Source organism: Meleagris gallopavo, chromosome 22 (assembly GCF_905368555.1).
Source record: "Meleagris gallopavo chromosome 22, MGAL_WU_HG_1.1, whole genome shotgun sequence".
Classification (NCBI taxonomy): Eukaryota; Metazoa; Chordata; class Aves; order Galliformes; family Phasianidae; genus Meleagris; species Meleagris gallopavo.
The window spans coordinates 10,398,041-10,423,926 of record NC_139425.1 but is presented as its reverse complement, the minus strand read 5'-3'; the positions used below and the strand labels follow the sequence as shown (position 1 = coordinate 10,423,926).

At 59.2% G+C, this 25,886-nt stretch overlaps 2 protein-coding genes across 3 annotated transcripts in view; one reads left to right on the top strand and one right to left on the bottom strand.

Moving 5' to 3' along the window:
- Positions 1 to 2,238: 2,238 nt before the first annotated feature.
- On the bottom strand, positions 2,239 to 8,205 carry LOC146542975 (uncharacterized). Its single transcript, XM_085241857.1, has 3 exons — positions 8,072 to 8,205; positions 5,063 to 7,994; positions 2,239 to 3,319 (listed from the first exon to the last, which is right to left on the bottom strand). The coding sequence occupies exons 1-2, from the start codon at positions 8,203 to 8,205 to the stop codon at positions 6,719 to 6,721; spliced, it is 1,410 nt and encodes a 469-aa protein (XP_085097983.1). The 3' UTR covers positions 2,239 to 3,319; positions 5,063 to 6,718.
- Positions 8,070 to 25,886, top strand: part of NOL4L (nucleolar protein 4 like) — a 47,635-nt gene continuing 29,818 nt past the window's right edge. Inside the window, exons 1-2 of one of the 2 annotated variants that reach the window (XM_085241282.1) lie at positions 8,070 to 8,668; positions 23,999 to 24,154. In XM_085241282.1, the coding sequence (XP_085097408.1) occupies positions 8,360 to 8,668; positions 23,999 to 24,154 (465 nt within the window). In that variant the 5' untranslated portion in view covers positions 8,070 to 8,359. Of the gene's footprint in view, positions 8,669 to 19,947; positions 20,614 to 23,998; positions 24,155 to 25,886 lie in introns of those variants that run through there. The other variant, XM_085241283.1, reaches the window with a different exon arrangement.

Genomic DNA, 25,886 nt, shown 5'->3' with positions numbered 1-25,886 from the left:
ACCGCACCGCGCCGCCCCGCACACCGCCCCGCACCCCCGGCCGGCTCCGCGCTGCCCCCGCTGCGGCAGCTGCCGGGGTGGGAGGCGGGGGGGGGCTGGGGGGGAGCCGGGCGGGGCTCAGCTGCGCTCCGCGCTCGGGATCAGCTGCGCCGCGCCCCAGCCGTGCCCCCCCGCTCCCCGAGGAGGGGCCCTCGGCGACGCTGCGGGATCGGGGCTGCCCGCACGGCCCCGCCGCCCCGCGCACAGACAGCGCTGTCGGATCGAATGCGTCTTAAAACCCCGCCGCGCGGCTTTTCGCCGTGCGGGAGACGGAGAGGTTCGAGGATCCGCCAGAATCTCTGGACGGGGGACGGGGAACCGCAAGGCAGGAAGGAGAGAGATGCTCGCAATTATCATCCGGCCAAACCCTTCCAGCATATTGCAGCCATAGCAACAGAGATGGGCTGTCCCAGCCGGAGTCTGCAGTGCAATAAAGGGAGAGAGAGGGACGCAGGGAAAGAAAGAGCCGTGCGTTGCGCTGGGCAATTTCCGAAGGGGTTGGCACAAACAAACAGCAACTGGAAGCAACTGGAGCCAATCCCCCCGCTCCCTTTGTAATGCTTTCTGACACAGATTCCCTCTCCGCGGCTGACTTTGCAAGTTTCCCCATCCTCTCCCCTCCGTGCACGGCTTCTCTTCATGCGACTGAATTATACACGAGAGGAAGGACGTGCTGAAAATTCTGGCCAAAAAAAAAAAAAACAAAAACAAAAAAACAAAAAAACAAAAAACGGAAAAAAGGTGCAGATCTATGCAGCCGGGCACCTTCAGGGCTCCTCCTGTGTGCAGCGGAACCTGATCCTGGGTCAGCAGAGAGAGAGCCTCCGGATTGTGGAACTGCTGAGAAAAGGGCTTTGATGGGGTGGGCAGGGAGCAGTGGGGGGCAGCCCGACTGTGCCTGCAGCATTCCCACGGTGGGCACAGGGCCACATCCCCTCCACCAGCGGCTGCTGCTGTCCCAGCACGCAGCACCCACGAGGATGGAAGGAGACGCTTTCGCTTCCCCTCAGAAATGTCTTATTTAGGGCCTAGGAAAAAAAAATATGCAAATCTTGCAGGGATGGGCCTAGGAGGCTCTAAGCATCCTCTCCCCTTCCCCCATTTCTGTAGCTGAATCGGAGCAGCCAAGCGCCGAGCAGCAGCGGGACAGAACAGCAGCTCTGGATGGGAACGGGGGCTGCGGGATGGGGTGCGGGCGCACAGACGGGACGCGGGCATGCAGGGGAGGGAGGGCTCCCGCTCCCGCTCCCGCAGCCGGGTGGGAGGAGCGAGCTGTCACTTTTTGGTGCTGGGCAAGCCCAGCATCGCTGTCGCAGGATCGCTGCCTGTGCTGCGATGAGTCAGGTTCGGCGCTGCCACGCGTTCCTCCCACCCGCCCGAGTCCTGCTGCGTGCCGAGGGATGAGCGCGTGGGTGCTCCGCGGGGCTCGGGGTGGTGGGGGTCCGTGCTGCGCCGAGCGGGAGGCAGCGCTCCCCGGGACACGGGCACGGCCCCGCGCTGCGTCCCACCTCCTCCTGCAGACAATGAGCCCCTGCCCTGCTTCCCGAGTGGCGGCAGAACAAATAAAGCGTGCACCATATGGTGCCAAGCCCCGTTGGAAACGGGGCCAAACCCAGGACGTAGGGGGGTGGCAGCCTCCATCGCCGTGCTGTGAGCTCCAGGTGAGGGCACATTTTGGGTGAGCCTCGCTGAAGCTGCTCCCTCCATCTCCTCCAGCAAGGCACAGCTCTGTATTCTAGCCATGGCCTGCGTGTCCCCTCCCCACCGGCATCACAGCATCCGGAGCTGCCCACAGGAGTCCTTTCCCCATCGGGGATGGAGTGGAAAGGTGGGTAACCACCGGTCCGGCACTGGGCCTGCCAGGAGGTGACACCCTGCTCCCTGCCATGGCACAGCATGTGACCCTGGCAGCTGGGCACCCAGCAGTCCCCCAGGTTCTGACAGACCTTCAGTGGGCTTAGCAAACAGGGGCACGCCCTGGGACCCCTCCTTGGCAGAGCTGGGCAATGCCTTTGCTTCCACCCACACGCACCCCATTCCCTCCGCAACGGCCACAGAGGGAAATGCTTGGCTGCCCTCCAGGTCGACCTGAATCAAAACTTGGATCTCTTGAAGGTTCTGCAGCCGTGGGGTTTGACTCTCTCCCTTGCTAATGTGAGCGGATCATTTGCACCTGAGTCATGCTGATGAGAATCGAAGTTGTGCAAGCAAAGGAGTTTATTGAATCATACACAAAACTGCTGGGGCGATAGCAATCAGGCAGGGCCAGGAGCAGCATGTGGCCCTTCCCATCGCCCTCCCATCGGAGGGGGCCGTGCAGGGGCTCACAGATCTGCCCCAGCTCCCAGCAAGGCGTCAGTCCTGGGGAGTGCTCCGCAGCGATTGCACCCGTGGGCATGAAGCAGACATGAGTTCTGTTGTGTTCTGTTCTGATTTGTTGGCACTCTGTGATTACGTATTGCCATTGTCGCAGGCATTGGGGCGAGCAGGGCTGTCCTGTCCTGCACGGCCTGGCTCCCAGGGAGCCCCACAGAGGGTCCCTGCTGTGATGCTGTGATGCTGTCCTGGGTGAAGACACCCATGCTCATCCCAGCCCCAGTTCTCTCCCCCGCTGACTCACTGTCCCTCCACTTGTTGATAAACAGAAAAAAAAAAAACGTACAATGGATGCATTGAAGTTGTGTGGCTGGGCAAAGAGCGCAGCAGCACCGAGTCAGACGGGGAACCTCGGTGTTATTTCAGATGTGGGAATAGGCTGTGACAAGGGCAACCCACGGGGCATAGGGCCGGGCCTGGCAGGCACAGCGGTGCTGCAGGCAGTGGCTTTGCACCCAGAGCCCACGCCTGCAGGAGGTGTGTGCAGGATGGGGCCCGGAGCAATCTGTTCGTATAGAAGTGGGCGGTAAATGAATGGGAACAGGAGAACATCCCCCTGCCAGCCCCAAAGCTGGGGACAGAGCTCTGAGCCGCCGAGAAGGCTCAAGCCCTCCGTGCCATTTCATCGTGCTGCTCTGCGTCGGATTTCCCAGGAGCACTGCAGCCTCGGCCTCATTAATTATGCAAATGAAAAGGTGTTGCCAGGGCGCCGTCCCTAGGTAGGGTCCCCGTGGCCAAGGCCGGCTCCGGAGCTGCTCGTCGCTGCCCCTCGCTTGGGCCAGCAAGGTCCGGGAGCACATCAGGCAGGATGGATGTTTGCAATAATTATCCAGTCATCCCCTTCAAGTGTACTGCAGCCATAGCAACAGACAGATGTTCTGTCCCAGCCAGAGTCCGCAGCGAGCTGGGGAGAGAAGCACAAAAATTAACCCGTTGAGGCCCAGTGTGACACAGAATCTGCGTTATCCTGGGACCGGGGTGACCTTTGGCACCCCTGGGAAAATACCAAGAAATCAGGCAAAAAAAAAACCCTAACCATTCGTCCCTAGAAAAAAAGAAATAGTTGCCTCAGTGTCCACTCAGCTGCTGTCTTGCTGCAGCTGGGAGGAAGGAGCAGTATCCCATCCCACAGGGCTCTCCCAGCACCCAGCCCTGCAGGATGTGCTGCTGCAGCGATGCTCACACTGCAGTGAGCCCCCCAGACAGGCAGGGCCAAAGGAGGACCATCTTCTGTCAGTTAACAGCTTTGTCTGAGCGTTTTGGTGTGAGGAGGTGGGATAGAGGCAGGCTGGAACATGGCAGGCAGATAGTGCCCTGCTGTCCCACAGTGCCCTGACCTCGGAGCACTGCAGGCAAAGCCCCTCCAGATGTCTGCAGCTGCAGCTGCTGCCAGAGTGCACCCACAGCATGGATTTCAGAGGAGGACAATGGGAACAGGGGAGGACAGCCCATGCAGATGCACCTACAGAGGAACGAATGACACCTGGAGGGAAGGAGAGCCGCTCCTCTGGGCTGAGAGCACAAGAACCCACATCGCTGCGCTGCTCCGAGCTCACCGTTTCACTTCCCAAACCACACAACTGTTTTCAATGCACATCATTTCCCTGCCACACAGATGATGAGATCTCCCTGCACCTGTCCCCTCCAGCTCTGCTCACACCACGTCCATGCAGCCTCTCCCGGACATCTCCTCCTGGCTGAGGTTTTTATTCTTTCTTTCTCCTCCTGAAGGGTGAAGAGGAGAGCAGCAAACGTGCTGACCCTGAGGTGCAGCGCTGTATGCAGAGTGCAGGCAGGTGCCAACTGATGTCCTAACACAGAGCTGGGATGTAATGCAGCCCCGTGCTGCAGCCCCTGCCTGCTCTGCCCCAGCACCTGGTGGATCTCAGTCCAACCAGAAACTGCTGCACTCCTGCTGCTTTTTTTTTCCCCTTCCCTTTTTTTCTCCTATCTTTTTTTTCCCCCATGCTCACCAACTGAGCACTCACACGGTCTGATTCCCAGAACTCTCAAGCTGGAGTAAGAAGGTGGGAGCAGCACCTGTTATTCCCACAAATCCCAATTCAGTCTGTAGCTCCCACTCCTCAGCTTGCCTCAGTCCCAGGCAGGAGACACCAAACGATGTTTTGGTGCTGAGATACAGACAGAAATTCAATGGGCTCCAGAAGGAATGTGGGCTCTTTGCGGACTACCCTTAGCTGTTTCAACTTATTATCTGACCTGGATCTAAATTAGGTTTTGATTAAAGTCAGGAATAGTTTCTACTTGGAAAAACCTCAGAGTTGGCACTACTGGAGAATGAGAGCCACTGTGTGGGGAATGGACCAGCAGTGATGCGCAGTGGGACATCCCAGGGGTGATCCCAGGGAGCTGCTGCCATGCTCTGTTAGCACCTTCCAAAGCCAAGAATGGATTTACACCACTGGTTCCTTCCTAGTTGTCCAGTGCAGTGCTGCAGTTCGGTTCTCTTCCCTGTGTCCATTTCCTGATGGTCCACAAACCTCTCCCTCTCTGCATCCGCCTCTGCTTTGTGGCTCCCACAAAGGGAGCTGCCCAGTCGCCCAGGATACCGCTCAGTTGTGACATTTGTTTCAAAATACAATTAATCCCCCTGTGATTATTTGTTCCAAAACATCGCGGTGCCCACCTGGCCGGCGCAGTGCAGCGCTGCACGGATCGGGGCGGGGTACGGAGAGCAGCTGTGGGGTTGGAGCAGAGGGGATATCACTGGGTTGGATCCATCCATGCACAATGCTGTGCTGCTCTGGCCCTGATAAACATCAGCACTTCAAAGGAAGGCCGGAGTGCCACGGCGAGGAACGAAATAGCCACCAAGGAAGCACCTTTCTGGCTCCTGGCAGTCAGTTTCAGGCTTATCCTCTGCAGCACATGTGTTTATCTCTCCTTTTCTTTTCCTGAAGTCCTTCCATGTGTCTCTCCTCCAAATGGGGACCCTCACTCTTCTACCATGAGAAGAGACCTCAAGGCTCACACCGCTCACCTTCCCCACACGCTCCCCGTACTGCAGAACCCCCTGCAGCCTCTGAGCTCATCTCCCACTTCAGCCAAACCTCCTTCATGTTCCCAGAGGAGTATTTTCTGGGTGTTACAACTGCTAATTCCCAATTCCCTCATTTTTACGTCTCTCCTGGTGAGAGAATGATCATAAACCAACGCGACAGCCCACAGCCTGGGGTATCCTGCATGGCAAAGCTTTACGAAGAGAAGCAATGCCCAGTTCATATTAACTGGCAGTGAGCGAGGACAACTTTCAGAGCATGAGCAGCCCTGGACCGGGTGTTATCACATGTTTGTCTGCAGAGGAGCCCTCAGCAGATCCTCTGCGCTTAACAACGGTGTCTGTCATCCAGAACTGAGAGCTTGAATGCCAGCGCCACCAAACTTCTTTTTTTTCCTTTCCCCTTCTATTTTTAAGGGCAAGAATGGCCTCAATTTCATGCGTTATGATCTGGCATGTCATGAGATTAACCATGCAGTGCAAGTTAAAGCCTTGTTGGATCTGTGCTGGATTGGGATCCAAAGCATGGAGCTGAGCACTGGGCCCATCTGTGAAGGGTCCTCCCAGAACTCCACGCAGGGTTTGGCAGTTCTCAGGTCCTCCTACAGACTGAGCCTCCAACGTGCTCCTTCCTGCTCCTGCCATGGCACAGCCCTACCCACACACCGCCCCGTCCTGCACTGCCGGAGCCAGCGCTGTGCAGCAACTCCCATGGCCGGGAGGCTGTCAATTCATCTCTGGGGAAAATAGAATGGGAAAAGGTCCCTGCCCCGAGCCGTGTCCACAGGACGCCCATGTGCTGAGCCTGACCTCGCCTTTGCAAGAAAGTTGACCACAGATCCCAATCATGAAGAGCATTTTTCTCTTTTCTGCCACTTCCACCCTTCCCCAACTGCTCCTTGCAGCTGTCCCCTGAGAAAGCCGTGCTTCCACGGCTGACCGAGGCTTTAAAGGATGTCCATCTTATTTTTAGTGGTCAGCAAAAATACTGCAGCATGTGAGCAAGTTCTTCGAGGCAACCCTGTGCTATGTGCCTTTGGATAGAAAATCCCAAACTGGAACTTACTGCACTCCCCCCATCCCACTCCATGGGTGTCACACCGGGCTCTGCACAACCTGGATGGCGGCACCGGGAAACGGCTCAGAGCCGACCGGAGACCTAACGGGGTAGAAAGGCTCAATGCGATTCACTACGGCGCATTTCAATCATTAATTTCAGTGCTTCCGTGTGACAGACGGCACCTTGCTGTCACCGCACCGCCTCCAGCGTGGCAAACCCAACTGTCACCTCGGGGATGCGTCGGACGGGTGAGGGGAGTGGGGTGGGGGCAGCAGGCAGCCAAGTGCCCCCGCCTGCACCCCTGTGCCCGCGTCAGCTCCTTCTCCAGGCTCACATCTTGCTCCCACCTCCTCTGCTCGGCCGTACTTCTGCTGGCACGGGGCAGGAGCGTGCCACTGCCGCATACTGGCACGGCACACAGGCGTGGCACAGACGGGCAGACAAGGAGCGCGCACCTGGCACCACGAGTAACACGGCCCACGCGTGGCACCGACCGAGAAATCACCGGGACGGCGCATCCCGTTTGCTCCCGGTGCTGGCGGAGCGTTGCCACTACCAGAGAACCCAGGGAGGAAAGAAGCGAGCACGAACGGAGCCGGCGTGCGGGGCCGGGGGACGCCGCGGGGCAGCGCCGGGACCGTCCCGCTGCGGCGACCGGCCGGGCCGGTGCGTGCGGCGCAGCGCAGACGAGCGCGGGGCCGCCCCGGAGCGGAGCGCGGCCCCGGGAGCCCCGTGACACCCCCGCGCGGGGCCGGGCTCCGGTCTTTGTCTCCGGCCCCGAGGCTGACAGCGGCGCGCCCGTCCCGGGAGCGGCGGTGCCTCGCTCCGAGCGCCGCGCTCAGCCCGGTCCGGGACCGGCGGCTCGGGGCGGTCCCCGGCTCGTCCCCCCGCGGGCAGCGCCAGGCCGCTCCGGCGGGCGGCGGACCTGCGGCTGCCGCTGCCCCGCGGCTCCTCCCCGGCTCTGCGGCTCGGCAGGTGCCCGCCTCCGCCGGCCCGCCCGGCCCCGCCGCGCCCGGCCCGCGGCCCCGCCGCACACGTGCGCCCGCGCCCCGCCGCGCCGCAGCCGGCCCCGGCCCTTTGTCTGGGGCCGACACCTGGCCCCGCGCCCCCGGGCCGGCCCCCGAGCGCCCCCGCCGCCGGCCCCGCCGCGCCGCCTCCGCCGGCCTCGGCCGCCCCCCGGCCCGGCCCCCGGGCGCCCCCTGGGTCCGGCGTCCCGCCGCGGCCGGGCCGGGCCGGAGGGCAGCGCGGGGCAACGCCGGGGGTGGGCGAGCGCGAGGGCGGGAGGGCCGGGAGCGTAGCGCGTGCCCGCGGCTCCGGGCCGACTGCGGGGAGCACGAGGCCGGGCGGGCGGGGACGGGAGAGGAGGAAAGGGGAGGGGAGCGCGGCTCCGGGCCGGGCGGAGGGCGGTGGGGCACCGCGGCTCCGGGCCGGCCCGTGGGAGGGAGGGGGCCCGGCGGCGGCGGCGGCGGCGGCACGGCCGCTCTAACAGGTGGGATCCCGCTGAGAGGAGGAGGCGGCCGGAGGGGGCGGAGGAGGCAGGGACGGGCGGGCGGGCGGGCGGAGGGAGGGAGGGGGACGAGCCGGAGCCGCCTGTGATCCTGTGACAGGAGCGGCTGCTGCTGCTGTTGGCGCCGCCGGTGCCTCCCTCCGCCCGGCTCCCGGGTCGCCGTCCGAGCCCCGGAGCTCCCCCGCCGCGGCCCCTCCCGGGCATCGCCCCCGCAGTCCGTCCCGGGCCGCGCAGCGCCGGGGCTCGACGCGCCTCCCCGGCTCCGCCGCACAGCGCGCAGCGCACAGCGCCCGCCGCACACCGCACGCCGCGCCGGGACAGGGCGCGGGGCCGCCGCCGCCGCCGCCGCCGCCGGGCGATGCCGAAACCGCCGCTGCTGCTGCGGGGGAGCCGCCCCGGGGACAGCGAGCTGGGGCGGCAGTTCCGGGACTGGTGCCTGCGCACCTATGGGGACTCGGCCAAAACCAAGACGGTGACCCGGAGCAAGTACCAGCGCATCGCCGAGGTGCTGCAGGGGGGATCCGGCTCCGGCAGCGGCTCCGGCGGGGGGGAGAAAGGCAAGTTCCAGTTCTGGGTCCGGTCCAAGGGCTTCCGCCTGGGAAACGGCACCAGGGAGGCGACGAAGATGGGTCAAGTGGTGGTTTATGTGCCGGTGAAAACGGGAACGGTTAGTGCGCTCCGTGCCCGGGGGTCTGTGTCTGTCTGTCTGCCTGTCCGTGTCTGTCTGTCCTCCCCGGGGGTGCGGGCGGGGAAGGGAGGAGATGGGGGGGACATCGGGCGGGCACCCTTGGGGCCCCCGACCGCGCCGCGCCGGCCCCGTCCCGTCAGCACCGGGCGGCCCAGCCCCGCCGCGCCGCCGGGAGCGCGCATGCCCCATGCGGGGCGCGACGCGGGGCCCGGCCGCTCCCGCAGCCCCCGGGGCTCCGGGCGGCGGCCCCGGGGCACCCGTCGCGCCCCCGCGCCCCGACCCCGCCGGGATGCGGATGGCGAGCGGCGCCCGCCCGGAGCCTCGCACCCCCGCCCCCGTCCCATCCGGCGCAGCCTCCATCCCCGAGCGGGCGGCGGCAGCGGCGGGAGGGGACGGGAGGGGATCGGAGGGAGGAAAGGAGGGGGGGAGGGCGGCGGTGCCCCGCGCCCGCCGCGGCCGTGCACCTGCCCCCGCGGGGGGGCGGGGGGGAACCGCGCCGCCGCCGCCCGCTGCGGGCTCCCGCCGCCCCCCCTCGCCCCCCGCCCCCCCTCGCCCCGTCCGATCACGTTCGCCCTGCATTTCCCATCCGCCCCACGGCCGGAGACAGGTTTGCAGTCAAGGGCAGAGCGGCGGCGGGGAGGGGGCGCCGGCCACCTCCCCCCCCTCCCCCCTGCTCCTCGTCCGCCTCTGCCGCGCCCTGCCCGCCCCGCCGCCGCGGAGCGAAGCGATCCCGGCCCGCTGCGGCTCGCCCGGCCCCGCCGTCCCGCGGCGTTGCCCGCCCCGCGCGGCCGCTGCGGCCGTTGCCCCGGGGGGTGCGGGAGCGGCAGAGCCCGGATTAGGGCTGCCTTCCCCCTCCCCGCGCCCGCCCGTCCCGGGAAACTCCCCCGCCGGAGCCTCATTGTTCGGCGCCCCGCCGGGCTCGGGGCGCACCGGGCCGCCCTCTGCCCCCCGCCCCGCCGCGCCCGGGGCTGCCCCGCCGCCGCCCCATTGTTCCCGTCCCGAACGCTCCCCTCGGCTCCCCGGCGCGGAGGGAAACGCGCAACTTTCGCGGCCCCCCGGCCCCGCGCGCACGGGAGCGCCCCGGCCCCGCCGCCCCCGCTGGGACCGGCCCGCAGCTACGGCCGGGGCTGCGCCGGGCCGCCGGGCACAGAAGGGCTCCGGGAGAGATTTTTTTTTTTTTTTTTTCCTGTCCCTCCCCTCCTCTCCCCGCTGCTGCTGCTGCTGCTGCTGCCGCCGCTCTAAAGGGTGCAGTGTTTTCTGTGCACACACAGACTCCAGCATTGATGTGGCTGGAGGATGCTTCCATTGAGGGCAGCCCATCTGTGGCAAATGCTTCTAAACGCACTATTTACCTCCCATCTGGTCTGCCTTATTATTGGGGGGAGGGGGAAGGGTCATTATTTCTCCTTTTCCCTTCGTGGTGCTCAGAGGCTCCTTTCTTTCTCCCCTTGCAGCCCCCCTCCCCCATTCCATGCCCCCAAAAAATTCTTGGCGATTTTTTTTTTTTTTTTTTGAGCCGTCCTCTCAGCCCTCCTCCGCCGAGCACCGCCGAGAGCCGAACCCCATCCGCACATCCCGTGCTTCCCCAGGGTTCCCCCCACCTCTCCGTCCGCTCCATCCCACACCATCCAAATGCTGCAGAGTCATGGCACCCCGGAGGCCGCGCCGGGCTCCCCCAGCCCCACCACCGGCCAGACATCCCCTCCCCTTTGTCCGCGGCGGAGTCCTTAGGGTCAGGAGCTCCACCAGCCTGCTGCCAGCCTGCTTATTCCCAAAGGGCTCCCGCACAGATGAAGTTTCAGCGAGGAGCGCGTCCAGGCCCCCCGCATCTCCCCCGCCACAGTCCCTGCAGGCTACAGATAGGAGCTACACCCAGGCTCCGTACAGTCAGCCAACAAAAAGCAGGCATGCCCGGGGGGACGGCTGGATTTATTTCCAAAGGGCAAAGATATCCGTCTTTCCCGCAGCCTGTGTGCTGTACCTGCCCCGAGCTGGGACCGACAGTGCCGTGCAGAGCTGCTCACGGGCTGCAGGGAGGAGCTGTCAGCGCTCCCCCGAAATCCTCCAGCGCTGGGGAAGGGGTTGGTTGCTGCCTCTCCTCTCCTCTCCTCTCTCTCTCCTCTCCTCTCCTCTCCTCTCCTCTCCTCTCCTCTCCTCCTCTCCTCTCCTCTCCTCTCCTCTCCTCTCCTCTCCTCTCCTCTCCCTCCTCTCCTCTCCTCTCTTCTCCTCTCCTCTCCTCTCCTCTCCCCCACACCCCCAGTGCTGCTCTCTGCAGGGAATCCCACGCCGGTTTCGGACGGATGCGCTTGCTGGGTTTTGGTTTTGCCTGGAGTGGCTCTCCAATGGAGAGATAACTTAATCGGGATTTTCTTCGGCTGCTGATAATTTGGTGCTCTCCTGGTCTTCAGTGCTTTGGGCTGGTGTTGTGGGTGGATTTCATTTCTTTCATGCATGCAGTCAAATAATTTGAGCTTTTTGCTCGACAGCAAAGCGCGTTCTCTGCTTTAATGCCATTCTGCTGCTTTCCCCAAATACTCCTGGGCTGGTGTGCTGCGTGCTTTCTCCTGGCCGTGCAGCAACCTGATACCGCCCGTCCCGTGCCTGTTCTCCTGCGTACTGCGGGTCCGTCCCACGGTGGAAGAGCCGAGCAGAAATACCCTGGCTGGGGGCAGTGTGGGGTGGGGGCACCTTTGGGCTGCTCCAGGAGCTCCGAGGTGCCACAGCCAAAGCTGGAGGAGCTGGAGGAGAGATGCTGAGGAGCACAATGTGCAGTGGTGGGGATAAGGGCAGGCCCCCAACAGGGCTGGAGCCACTCCTTAGAGAGAGGAAAAAAAAAAAAAGAAAAAAAAAGGCAAAAAGAAAAATAATAAGCCCCGCAGCAACTAGGTAGAGCGGCACCTTTTGGTTTATGCATCTCGAGCTGACTTGTGTATTTTCAGCGCATCTGTAGCGAAAACATAATTACCGCGTGGTTATTATTTTCTCTCCCGAGGAACTTTCCCTTGCCCTCCTCCAGGCCTCTCATCAGAAAAGGCCTAATCAGATTTGGGTGGCTTGAGAGCTGTGACTGTGTGCTGAGAAGGGGGCATCTGCCTTAGGTGGTGGCCGGAGCAGATGGTGGTCTTCTCAAAGAATGCACTGGGAATAGGAGCAGCAGTGCGGACGGATGTCTGGCACAGAGGCTGTTCGGATTTCTTTTTCCCAGATGAACGTCCCAAAGATGCTGGGCGTTTAACACACACGATTAAAAAAGCCCCGCACGGCTGAGGTGCGGCGGTGTGGGACGTGGCTGTCTGACAGCTCAGCTCGGGCTGGGCGCTGCCTGCAGGTCCGGGCACTGAGGCTGTGCTGGAGAGGGCAGCTTTGTGTGCTGTGTGCTGCTGCGGCGTGAACAATGGCTGTCCCAAAGTGCCCAAGGCTGCCATTCCCTCGCTGCGTGGCGAACGCTGAGGTGCAGTGCACCCCGTTATCTGCCTGCCCCGCGCTTGGTGGGGGCTCCCCTCATCCCAGCTTTGCTGAGAACTGGGAGAATTTGCTCATGACAAGGTGCTAAAATGCAGTTCCTTATAATCTCTTGTCCCTCCTGTCCGAAGCATTTAGCATCACTCAGGCAGTGCGACAAGGGGCAGGCAGCCCTTCAGCAGCACTGGAGCTCAGTGTGCAGCAGGGCAGGGCCAGCCCCAGACCCCGGCCCGGCTGCAGGAGGGGTCATGCCCTCTCTCCATCAGTGCTGCCCTTCCGTGCCCTGTGCTGGCAATGGCAGCCCATGGTGCAGGCAGGGCGTGAGCAGGGCTGTGGGGAGAGGTGCAAGGAAGCCTTGCATCGGGCTGACCCATGGGGTATTGTGCAGAGCTCAGGGATTGGGTAGGCTCTGCAGCACTGCCTACAATTTGATGTTGCTTTCCTGCTCTCTGTCTGTCCCCTGCAGAGCTGGCATGAGGTTCTGGAGTTCTTTTAGGCATTAATAAAAGGCTGATGACATTTGTGAGGGTGGGTTGCTATTGTTGTACCAGCGCGGTTCACCTATGCTGGCTCCCCCAGAACCAGATGTTGGAAATCATTTCACAATTGCACCCAGTGAAATCCATCCATGGAGAGGTACTGTAGCAGAGAGGAACGCTGTAAAGTACAGAATGAGACCAAAAAGCAAAATGGATGCAGGCCTTTCACTGGCAGCAGGAAGAGCATCACATGGGACACCGGCTCACCCACTGCAGCACATCCCCAAGTACATTTTAGTTCCCAGAGACAGGGATGCTGTGCTGCTGGAGCGTGCGAAAGCCATGATGCTGAAAGCTGCAGTGCTCGGCCTCGGGACAGCACAGCACAGTGGCAGAAAGCTCGAGCTGAGAAGCTGGGCATGCTATATAGATACTGCTCCAGCAGTTAATAGAGGCTACGTTTTTCCTGGTGCAAATACACTTCAGTGCTCATATTCAGTGCCCCCCAAAGCTGCACAGCTATGACTTCCAAGAACATGAGCCAACAGAAGGTTTTCACTATTGTGAATAACCACTTAGACCTTCTGTGGACTTCACATGATTTAAAAAAAAAAAAAATTAAGGCTGTTCAGAAGATCCTCAGACAAGGCAAATGGGCCTAAGGGCATTATCTGTGAAATAGTCTCTTACTTCTCTTGCACAGCCTTAGAGCACACAGAGCCTTCACCTGCTGTGACAGAGCCCCCCCATGCAGGGCAGCACTGGCTTTGCAGGGAGCTGTGCCGATGGCAGGCTGACATTCAGATGTACTCTTAGGAGAGCAGCACAGTGCTGCTGGGTGTGTGGTCCTGTAACCGAACCCAGAGAAAGTCTCCTGCTGTAGTACTGCTTCCATCTTCAGCCCCATGTTTGCACAGTGCTGGCAGCAGATTTTACCTCCAAAGACTGCTGGTGCCGAAGGTGATGCTGCTGACGGTTCTGGATGGCCCCAGCCTCTCCCACGGGCCTGAATGAACAGTTCCTAAAAGAATAATCTCTCTCCATCCTCTGTGCTGTGCAATCTCCGTGATTCCAGACGCACTGTGGCATTGCTGAGCTGAGAGGAGCTGAGCTCCAGGAAGATCCCTGATATTTTCTCAATGAACCACTCATATCACTGAAGAAGGGAAAAAAAGAAACAAATGAAGCACAGCTCTGTAAGACCTTGTTAAAAATGGTGCTTAAATGAAAGGCCAGGGAAGCCAGGCCCAGTGAGAAGCTGCTGGGGTTCTTCAGGTTATATCCCATCCCTGCAAATGGCAGAGGAATGCAGGCACTTGGGGCCTTGCATTAACGAGGAGCTCAGCACTGATGGCAGCAGCAAGGGGAAATGGTTTTAAGTTGAGGGAGGGAAGATTTAGGTTGGATGTCAGGGGGGAATTCTTTACAGAGAGAGTGGTGAGGTGTTGGAACAGGCTGCCCAGAGAGGTTGTGGATGCCCTGTCCCTGGAGGTGTTCAAGGCCAGACTGGATGGGGCCCTGGGCAGCCTGGGCTGCTATTAAATGTGGAGGTTGGTGGCCCTGCATGTGGCAGGGGGGTTGGAGATTCATGATCCTTGAGGTCCCTTCCAACCCAGGCCATTCTGTGATTCTGTGATGGCAGCAGCAAGATACAGCATGTGTGCAGTGTATAAACTGTGTGGACAGAACAAATGGCGAGGAGGACACAGAGAGCTATGGGGAGCATCACGGGTGCATCCATTCCCCCAGCCCTTGTCTGCATTGCTGGGACAGAGCAATATGTATTCATTTATCTTCATAGAATCATAGAATCTTCCTTCAAAGCAAATTAGCAATGATCTTTCCCTAATCTTATATTAGCTGTGCCCACCTCTGAACAACTGGACCAAGATGGGCCAAAGTCGCTGCTGAGTTTCAGTGTCTCGTCTAATTAGCTGATTGTGGCTGGGAGGTACCTGTTGGCCAGAACTGCTGTCTTTGTTGGAATGCTGCTGACTTCCACTTTTATGGCTGGTGCCAAAGAGGAGCAATTTATTTGAGAAGAAAAAGCTGCAGAATGTATGTGCATGTATATGGGAGCAGGCAGTAATAGCCGAGGTTTGGAGTAGTCGTTTCTCTCTGCATGTCTCAGATTAAGGCAGCAGCCATTAGAAGTTAGGACAGGCTGGTTATGTTGTACCAAAGTGACACAGGGTCTGTACCAGAGATGCTGTGTAAATGATTTTCCCTTTGCCCTTGCTCTGTTTCAGCTTGGCAGCCCAGGACGCAATTCTTTTTCAATCTCAAACCCTCTCCTTGCTATGAGAGAGGTTACAATGGGAAAGATGGGGCAGGTTGGGTGTTCTGTTTGCTAAATGTGGCCACTGGTCTGGGCTGTGGTTGCCTCTGGGCTAAAGAGTAAATTCCAACCAACGACCACTACCCCAAAAAAGGAAAAAAAAAAAAAAAAGTAGGGACTCCTTGTTTTGCTTGCATTTGAATGATGAGTGATCTAAACGCAAACTCTGGGTCATCCGCTCATCTGGGGCACGTGAGCTCTTCTGGGTTTTGGTGCTGCTGCGAGTGCTGGTGTCCATTTGCAGGAAGGCATTAGGGGGAGTCTGGCAGCACCCAGCCAGGGCAGCTGGTCCCTGGGTCGGCTGTGCCGTGCCCATTCCCATTTGGGGTGCTGGCAGCTCAATGCAGCAGCAGGAGGAGGAGGTCTGCTGCACCAGCTCACCTGCGCCAAGAGCTGTGATCCAGCAGAAAGCCCTTGAGCTGGTGACAAAGGTCTGGATGTGGGCTGGAAAGTACAGTCCTGTCTCTTAGCAACTGGCTCCTACCTCTGAGCTCTGGAGCTGTGTGTGGGACAGAGAGCATCAGTCACGCTCCTGTGGCAGCAGCAGCAGCACCAAGCAGGGGATGGGGGACCCGGCCTGCTCTCACCACAGCCGAGATGCTTAGAGAGGCGCAGGCATTTCTAACACAAGCAGTCATCTGTGAGTCCTAATCAAAGCTTCGGTTTAATTGCTTTCCTCGTGCCCTGTCTCTACAAGATGAGCGGCTCGCCCATTGGCTGCCTGCGGAGGCTGCTCTGTGCTGTCCTGCCTTTTGGTCGTGGGGTGGGGACCGGGCTGGCAGGAAGAGGAGGACACGGCCCGTGTATTTCTAGAAAAATGAGGTGTCACAGGGTCCTTCCCCATTGCACCGCGCTTGGGAATCCCCTGTCCCTCTCAGGGACATTCGCATTGCTATTTTCTGTCTCAGTGTTTGGTTCTGCTATTTCACCCTTGTGTTTCCCCTTCCTAACCAACAGCATCTCCTCATCGGTGAGCATTTCTCAGAGGCTTCCTTGCAAAACACTGTTTCATAAACATTTTCGCAAATCCTTTGCTTTGTCCTCCTAATTAACCATCCAATTGGCCCCCAATGGAGCCTTCACCTCTCCTGTGAAGATCCCGCTTGCACAGATTATAACCTGTCAGCTGCCAATTTATTCCTCACGCAGAGGGCAGGTTGTATTAATTGTCTCTCTCCCCTGCCCCATTTGGTTTGCCCTCCCTTTCTTCTACTTCCCAGCAGCATCCCTGCTGCAAGACAGAGGCTTGCAGGCAGCCGAGGGAGCCCAGCTGTGTGGCTGTGTGGATTTACCCACGTGCCCAACCCACAGTGCTGTGGCTGCTGGACCAGATACGATGGGATGTTGCTGGACCACTCCGACCCAAGAGAGGGGCCCTCTGATTAGCTTTGCCATCACAGAGCAGCCAGCACTGACCAGCATGCTCAACTTGGGCTTCCCAATGTGTAGCGTTGGCTGAGAGCTCAAAAAAAATCCATTGGGTTGGCCCAGGTTACTTGGGAATTCCTGGAGGAGCTGGGGGCTGCTGTGTGTGGCTGTGGTGGAAAGAAGCCACATTCAGAGGGGGTTTTCCCAAGTGCAGACATTGGGCAGAGTTTAGTCACCTTTCCCTCCCAGCCCCTGTGCAGGATGGCTGCCCTTTCTGGTCCCAGAGTAAATAAGTGTGGTGACAACGTCAGGAGCCCACTGTCACTGGGGGTGGGTGCTGCGTGTTTTGTTTTGTTCAGCGTCACTAAAGGAGGTGATGGAGTCCAATGTAATTGCTGTGGCTTGGCACTGCTTTTGGGGTAAAGACAAAAGAAAGGCACAGCATGCTTAGGTTCTCGATGCCCTTATCTGGTGAGGAGGCTCAGATCTTGGAGGGGGGGCTGAGCCCCCCGAGGCTGCCAAGCTGTCAGCATGTTCTTAGGGTGGCCCATGTCCTCTGCATCACTGGGGAACAATGAGCTGACACCAGAACACCATCATCTGGGGCTTGGCCCCAGCCTGGCCTGACCTTGATTTGCTGTAGCATCATTTGTAACTCACTTTACATAATTTTGCTTGCCCTGATGAGCACTGCTGCGCTCTGCCTCCTCCCACAGAGTTCCATTTTGACATAGCCATATCCTAATGCAGGTATGAGGATGCTGTGTGGTGCTGCTGGGTCTGTTCTCTGTTCCCACGTGGAACAAGGGGTGACCTTATGGTAAAGGGTGACCTTGCCTGTTCCTCTCCATCTGAAAGGTTTTACTTTGGTCGTGATCTTTGTTAGATTCCTGCCTCAGTGCTGGGAAGATTGTTTGCAGCGATGAGCTGCTGTAGGAAGGAGCTGCCTTTAAGCATGTTCTTAGTGTTGCAGCAATGTATTTCAATATTATTTCAATATTCAATATGTAATTTTCAGTATATAGCTGTAGATTTGTTTCAGAATGCTACTTAATGTGCTCTTCCAATGCTGTTTAATGTGTTCTAACTACAAACGCAGTTTCTTCCTATGCCCCAGCACACCTCCCCAAACCACCTAAAGCAGATCCAAATGACGTTAAGCAATTGTTACAGATCGATGTATATAAAAAAAAAAAAAAAAAAAGTCCCAAACTCACACAAACTCTGCGTAATTCAAAACAGTCAAAACCAGTGCAGCATGACAGCAGCCACTGGACCGCAGTGTCGGTGCCACCTGTGCGGCAGTGCTGGGCGTTGTGTCACAGCGCTGCCCCGATCCTCACCCAGCCCAATGGAAGCAGAGCCAAGCCCTGCTCTGTGCACCCTGTGCTTTGTTCCCTCGAGGCTGATGGCTCTCCCACCCCATCACCCCTCTGCAGGCTGCATCAGGCCATGCTGAGCCATGCCAGGCTGCGCCGGGCTGTGGGACTGCGGGGTCCAGCAGCGTGCCATCCCCCACCTGCTACAGTATTTCAGATTTTCAGATTTGAGGTTGCAGCTCCATTGCCCTGCATCCAGCAAAGCGTCCTCTGCTCTCTTGCTCCTGCTGCATCCCACCGGCAGCACCTTGGCACCCAAAGATCCTGCACCCCACCTGGGTCCTCCCCGCTGCCATTTCCAGGCTTGCCCCTCCCAGGCAGCTGTGTTTTCATGCAGAGCCCTGGGAGCCGGCAGAGAAATAAGCTGAGGTCAGAGCAAAGGGCTCACAGAGATGGCTCAGCTGCGGCTGCTGGAGGAGCAGCTTGCTCTGCGAGGCCACTGTCCCCAGTGAAAGGCACACACCTCAGCTTTGTTTGCCATCTAAAAATAATGCACTCGGCTCCCTCTGACAAGGAAGTATTTACCTTGGGAAGAAAAAGTATTGTGTGCCATGCTGCTTAGAGGAACAATGCAGGGCAGCAGTGCTAGGCTGGCAGTGGGCACTGGGCATGCTGCGCTGCAGGGCTTGGCCAGGGGCAGCATGGAGCCCAGGGACCACTCCTCCATCTGCCCTGGGATTCTCCCACAGGAATTGCCCCTCCTGGGCTGTGTGGGGATCCGCTGGGCTGGTTGTGCTGGAGGGAGGGGACTGCTAAACATCTGCTTGGTACAACGTGCCGTGCAAATACGTAACGTAGAGAAACATCACCAGCAGTTTAGCCACTGCTTTTCCTCCGTTTTCCCATCTGATCTGTGCAGGAAAAAAATAGAAAAAATCTTTCCAGGAGAAAGAGGAGCAAAATCTTCAAGAGGAAGATTTGCCATACTCCTCCAATGGGTTCTGTTTATTATTAGCAGTGCAGCTGATGCTTTCCCTGGCCGAGCATTTCCCCAGGGCCTGTGCCTGAGGCACGCACTTTGCGAGGGACAGGAGGAAGAGGGAAGCTCTAGGAAAGGAGCCCTTCCTCCTTGCAGCATTAGCCGAGGGAGCCTGCTGTGGTTTAACATATCCCCCGCAAAAGCTGCTTTCATCCTACACCTAAATACCATGAGGAGTGAACTTCCTAAAGCCCTGGAGAAACCTAAATATAGAAGCCAATCAAAGGCTACTTCTCAGAGATGAGAACTACCAAGAACTGTTTCTTGATCAAAAGTTGTAAGAGTCCATATTGGTGTGAAGTGTCCGGCTTGGTGCTGAGGGCTGTGCAGCAGTGGGCTCACAGCACCTGTGTGCATGGATGGCATGAGCTGCATCCTCCGGGGCTCTGAAAGGGATTGTTCTGATGTGCAGCAGAACCTCACTCCGTGCTGTGCGTTACCACTTTTGTCCTCTGTATGTACCCACTGCTTTTTCCTCCCAACTGATCATTTTTGGGAGAAGAATGAAAAGATTTCCCTAGAACAAAACACAACTGACAGGAAATTAGAAAGGCACAACACCGAGCTTGCAAATTTCCAAGCAGGAATTTGGCGGTGCAGCCGAGGGAACTGTCGCGGACAGCCAGGGGCTGCCGATGGCAGATGGGAGCCTGGTCCCAACCTGCAGCGTGGCACACAGAGGGGCCGGTGCCGCCCCTTGTCCTGACTGTGTGGATGCGGCCCGGAGGGGGGGTGGCTCGGTGCAGCCATGCCGTGCGGGTGTCCCTGGGGATGAGCGTGACAGCGTCCTCAGATAGCCATGGGAAATGAGAGCTTAACGTGCTGAGAGAGGCTGTGCCGTGCAGCGGGAGATGCTGTGTCCGAGATGAGCATTTTCACATGAGCGGGAAGGGGCAGAGGGTCTGCTGCACGGACAGCACGTGGAGCTCAGCCATTACCAGGCCGGGCCGTGCCAGGAAGTGGCTTTCTGCTCGCAGGAAGCTCAGTTCGGCTGCTATCAGCCCCGTGCGCGAGGCCAGGGGAGCCGTTATCTGCCGCTGAGCACAGCAGATGGGGAAGCAGCTCCCTCCTGCCCGCTCCCTCTCCTGCACCCCCACGGCCCTCGCGTGACCCCGCTGAGAACAGCCACCGCTTTCCTGGGGAGCTGCGAAGCGGGGCTCAGCGCCCTGCATGGGGGCAGGGATTGCCCCGAGTGAAGGCGGGGCCCGTCCTGAGCTCCTTTCGGGCCCGTACACCACATCCAACAGCAACGAGGGCCCCGGGGAGCTGCCACACCCCTGCCTCGCTCAGGCCGAACCCGTCCCAAAACCGAGCGTGGAAGGGCCGTCGGCTCGGTCGGCCCGGCGGTGCACACGAGGCAGGCCGGCTCCGGTTTCGCGCAGGGCGGACGGGGGTCAGCGCAGATCAGGTGGCAGATCTGCCGGCCCTCGGCCTGCCGCCCCGCCGCACGCGGCGTTCGCCCTTCGGCCCCGCTCCCTCCGGCTGAAGAAAGGAACCCGAGGGCCCGTAGGACGAACGGGGGCTGCCGGCCGACCCCCGGGGCCCGGTGCGGGCCGGGCCGGGAGCTCCCCGCGGCCGCCCCCGCCGGCCGCCGCCTTCCCGCCGCGAGGCGGAGCCGCCCGGCCCGGCCCGGGGGAGCGGATTACCGCCGGCAGCGCGCGGCCCCGCCGGTTGCCATGGCGACGCCGCTACCTGCCGCCGCCGGGGCCTCAGCACGGGCCGGGCGGGGGGGAGCGGGCCCTTCTTCATCGCCGCCGCGGCAGATGGCACCGCCGGGCCCGGCTTGGGCGCTCCGGGGCGGCCTCGGCGGAGCGCCGAGAAGAGAGGAAGGGAGGGAGAGAAGGGGACGGCCGCGCCCGAGCCGTTGGGTCACGGGAGGGACGGGGGCGAGAGGGCAGGGCGGCGAACGGAGAACAAAGGTGCGGGGAGGAGAACCGAATGGCCTCGGTGTGCGCGGGGAGCGGAGCCCCGCAATGAGCTGCAGGGCGCTGGGGCGGGGAGGAGATGTGGGGCTGAGGGAGGCCGCTGGATGGGGGTAAAGCAGATGTGAAGTGTGAAACGGGGGCGAGCGAGGAAACGTGGCACCAGGGGGAAACAAAGGGCTGCGAGGAGCGAAGGGCTGGTGGGAAACGTGGGAGAAAGGGGTGAAGAGGGTTAGGGAGCGATGGAGGTGGGGAGAAGGGAAGGGAAGGAGTGAGGTCTGCAGGAGACAGGGGCAGGAAGGCAGGAGAAGGGCTGGAGGGCAGCTTAGGGCGATGCAGGGAGCCTGGAGGTGCGAAGGGCTGCTCTGCCAGGCTCCTGCTGGCACTGCCGCGTCTGCAGGCTGAGTTATGCTCCTGAATCTTTTATGCACTTTGGGGGCAGGCAGGTTCCACCAGCAGCCCCAACACCAGAAGGGGGCAAAAGCATCCCTTGTTCTCATCCGCCTTCATCCCAACTGATTTTTATTGCTTTTTAAACCTAATGGCTTTTAAGCCATTCTGAGATATTATGGGCTGTGACTCACGCCTTGAATTCTCGTGAGCGGTGCTGGTGTGGAAGGAAGAAAGAGAGGGGTACAGGCCCTTGGAGAGGTAACACATAGCACATGTGTCCTCTTAAATCCTGAGTCAACATTTGGTTATATTGCCACTGATGAACCTTGGTAATCCTAGAATCACCAACTTGATATGGCTTCTGATATCCAGTGGATTTGATGCTTGCACCTCACCTGCTTCCCAGAACTAAATAAGCATCACAGAGAGCACGATGAGGGGATGTGGAGCCCTTAGTTGCAGGCATTGTAAAACGTAGGAGGAAACAGGCAACCACCAGCCCTGCAGGGATGAGGGTGTTTGTTGGTCAGGTGGCCCCGGAAACAGTGGTTTGCGTGTGCAGTTGGTTGCAGCTTCAGTTTTGAGGGCTCTGCTTGTTTTGTCTGCCTGTCCTTTTTTTCCCCGGTGCAGTTTCCTTTGTCCCGTTTCTCCAATTATCCTCATTTCAACCCTGCTCTGAGGATTATTGGTCAGTAGGAAGGCTCCTAATGCCTGCTCCTCCTTGGCAAGGGAGTACCCATGCCCGGGATTAAAGTGAAACTCCCTGAACAGTGACAGAAGAAATTAGATCTATTCCTCAGAAACCCTCCCTCAGGCAAAGTTCCCCGACCCCCACCACGTCAGCCCTGCGCTGTGCCCCTTGTGTTCGTTCTCAATATTCTCTTTGTTACAGCCACCTTTATATAAGGCTCAGTTGGGGCACCAAGGGGAAGGTAGTGGTTGGGTTGCGGAGAAGAACCTTGTGCCATTTCTTGAACCCCTGTGGTCATGTGTACAATCAGTAGGTATACAGAGGTATTACTTAGTAAGATCTGTGCAATGGAAATGTAATCAGAATAAATGGAAATGCTCACCAGTGTAGGCTCGCAGTAAACTCCACAAGGAGCAATCACCAGAAAGAGATCCTTCCTCAGTGGCAGTCAGCACTTAAATAGGATCTAGGAGAGGTGCAGCCAGGCTCCATCCCTTCCGGTAGCACAGGTGAATTGCCTTCACCTGTGTTCCTCTGGCTGACTCATTGCTCGCCTCAGGTGGTCAATCAGAAGTTCAGGCCGTGATCAACTGTTCCCATACATCATGCCATGCATGAGTGCTCTACTCTGCAGTTGGGGCGAAGAGCTGACCAACAGGCTGCTTCCCAGTTTGTGGGAGTGCTCAGCAGGGGCCATTGCTCTGAAGGGTTGTTTTTTTTTTAAGATTCCTATGACTGGAGGCTTAAGAACGGCATTTATTCAACCTGTAGGCTGTGTGGGTATGTAAAGCCCAACCACCAAAAGCAACAAAAAAAAATAAAGGCTGGGAGGTGGGATATTCCCTCTGCATGCAGACCTCTGCATTCACAGATGTGAATGCACATGAAATAGATAGTCTGTAGGTCATTTAGATCATCGAATCATAGAGTGGGTTGGGTTGGAAGGGACTCCAAAGCCCCTCCGCCTCATCCTCTGCTGTGGGCTGGCTGCTCCTCCCCTCCCCCCCCCGCCAGATCAGGCTGCCCAAGGCCCATCCGTGGCCTTGGGCACCTCCAGGGATGGGCACCCACACTTCTCGGAGCAGCCTGTGCCAGTGCTTCGCTGCCCTCCACGTAAAGAATTTCTCTCTTCACACGTGACCTAAATCTCCCCTCTTTTTGTTTAAAGCCATCCCCCCTTGTCCTATCACTATCTGCCCATGCAAGGTCAGTCTCCCTCCTGTTTATAAGCTCTGTTCAAGTACTGGAAGGCTGCAGTGAGAACTTCTCGGAGCCTTCTCCAGTTTGAACATTCCCAGCTTCTTCAGTCTGTCTTCATAGGAGAGGGGCTCAGCCCTGTAAGTGCAGATTGCTGTTCACCAGCCTGCTGTGTACAAACTGGACTGCATCTGTGCGCTTATTTTCAGAAAGCAAACCTCAAAGGGGTGCATTGTATTTATGCATATTTGTACGAATGTGTGTAAAATATATATATTTATATATATCCTATGCTGGCATTTTTCATGGCACAGCCTGAGCAGCTTCCAGAACCCTCCCCTGGTGCTGTGCTTTGTGCCAGGAGCACCCGGGCAGCCCCACGCCCCACGTTCCTGCCTATGTGAGCTCGTTCTGCTCCTTGCAGCCAGCTTGGAGCAGCGCAGCTCCGCGCTTCCCACTCCCACCAGTCTGTCGCCACGCTGAGCTGCATGCAGCCTCCTGCTCCCCGGCACATCCTGACACAAAGAGCTGTGCTGCTGCTGCCAGCGCTCAGCTGCTCCGCGTGGGCGAGGGAGGGAGGGTGCTGCAGGAAGGTCAGCGCGGGGAAGGAGGGCGATGCTGCCTCCTTCCCTTAGGGGCCGCATCCTGGCATCGCGGTGCGATCTTGTCCTGCTTATTGGTGGTGTTCAAGGGAACTGCCTTCAACACGGGTGCCCTACGCATAGCACGCACATTCCAGGGCTTCCCGAAGTGGTTTAGCACACTGCGGGCCCAAAGAGCTTCCCCTGCCTATTCCCAGCCTAGCAAAATTACGAAAATTACATTTCTCGCTTGGTTGTGACTCCATTCTGGACCCTTCTCTTGTTTTTATTCCTGGCCCAATTTCCCTGGCAGCGTGAGCAGCAGAGCAGCAGCAGCAGCCACTGCCCTGACCACAGCATCCTCCTCCCGGAGCTCTCACCCCCCCCCTCCCCTGCGCCCGCGGCAGCTCGGGGCCGGCATGCTGCAGCTCTGCCCCCGCCATCGCGTTAGCCCCGGGCCCATCTCGTCACCCCTGTCACCCACCGCTGACACTAACTCGACTTGCCTGCACTGTTGTAGGGGGCAGATGGACTGTCGGAGCCCGAGGGCATCTCTCTGAAACGCGTGGCTGTGGTGGAAGATTTCTTTGACATCATTTACTCCATGCATGTGGAGAGTTCGACGGAGCCGGGCAAAGCACCCAAACATGCTGGGCAGAAGAAAACCTACCGAGCGGTGAGACTCCCTCTGTGGGGGGACGGGCACAGGGGGCCACTGCTGCTCACAGGGGAGGCTGGAGGCAGCGGGGCCGCTCGCCTGCACGAGGAGGCGTGAGAAAGGGGCTGCTTAAAGGCACAGCAGCTGCGCCAGGGAGACGGGAAACGGGGCCGCAGCAGCAGCACGGCTGCTGGAGGAGGAAAGACCAAATGAATTATACAAAGGCAACTGTACATGTCTGGGGGAAAAGGAAAAAAAAAAAAAAAAAAAGAAATGCTCAGTGTTGCTGATGTGAGGGGATGTTTACCCAGACCCCCCCCGCTGCTCTGTGCCATCTGCCTCCCCTGTGCCATCCGTTGTCCCCAGGGTCTTGGGGCAGCAGCAGCCAGGGAAGGGCCCTGGGGCTCGGCTGGAGCCCAGCCCTGTGCTGCACCACAGCGTTGCCCTTGGCTCTCTGCTCTGCAAAATGGAGGCAGCTCCCGAGTTGGGTCTGCTCAGGTGCTCCCCGGTGCTGAAAACCAGATCTATCCATCCTGAAACCACTCTAGTTAGGTCAGGCATAATTCAGCTTGAAGTGTGCTTCTCCAGGGAGCTTGCCGTTTCTCCTGACTCTGCACAGCCCTTCGATGCAAATATTTGGGCTCTTCTGGTAAAAGAAGATCTTGAATTCACAGTCCAAATCTGAGCTGCTCTCACAAATCCTGCAGCCTAGGACTTGGGTCGCTTGGAGACATGTGGCTTGCACAGCTCATGCATGCTACGTGCCTCCTTTTAGGGAGCTGCCTTGCTGTGTGCTCACCCTGAGGCTGTGCAGGGCTCAATGCAGGCCTGGGGGCTGTCGTGTCCCATTGGTCCCGCACGTGACATTGGCTGTGAAGCCCCCACCCTGCGGGTCCCCTCTGCTGTCACTGCACAGTGCTTTGTGCCCTGCAGACCACACCGACCCTTCCCTGATCCCTTTGCTTCATCTCTCAGAAGCACAAAGCCATGCCCTGGGAGCAGGCTGCATACTGCTCAGCACGCTTCCCTCTCGCCCTCCCTCCCAGCTGAGCTCCTCCCGCAGCACAGCATGGCACCCAGGGGCCGTGCACTGCGTGGCCACATCCTGCCGGCCCCTCCTGCCTCCCTGCTGCCCTCCATTTGTGATTAGAGAGGCACTGGAGAGTTTGCCCTTGTCCCTGACCTCCGGAGGGAGGCAATCAGAAAGGGAGTTTGGATGGGAGATAACTCATCAGGGAAGCTGTCTGCTCTGCAGAGCATCAAATCAGCTGAGAAATAACAACTGTATCACTAAAATTAGCTGAACGTTTGCAGCGGGAGCTGGGGCTCTGCTGGAGCAGAGCAGGCAGGGACGCAGGCACAGCCCTGCTTGAGGCGGAGGGGCAGCCACCGCACCGCATTTGCTAGCAGCAATATTCAGGCCCTTCAATGTCAGCATTTCTGCGGGTGCTCTGACTGCTGGAGCACTGATAAATACCTCACAGAGGCAGCGGCAGAGCCGGGCATCCCTGCAGTCACAGCAGAGCTGGATAGGGCTGTATGTAAGCAGGAGAATCCCATGAGGATCAAGCACTGCATCCTCCATTTGGCTGCTGGGACGAGGTCCCTGCCTGAACTTTCCACCCGCACGGCATTTACGTGTGTGCCAAAGGCTGGGCTCTGCTGCCGCTCAGCGGAGGTGGACGCCTCTCTCTGCTGGGCCTCAGGGCTCTGCTGCTTCAGCCAAGCCCCCCGCCCTGCCCCGCTGCAC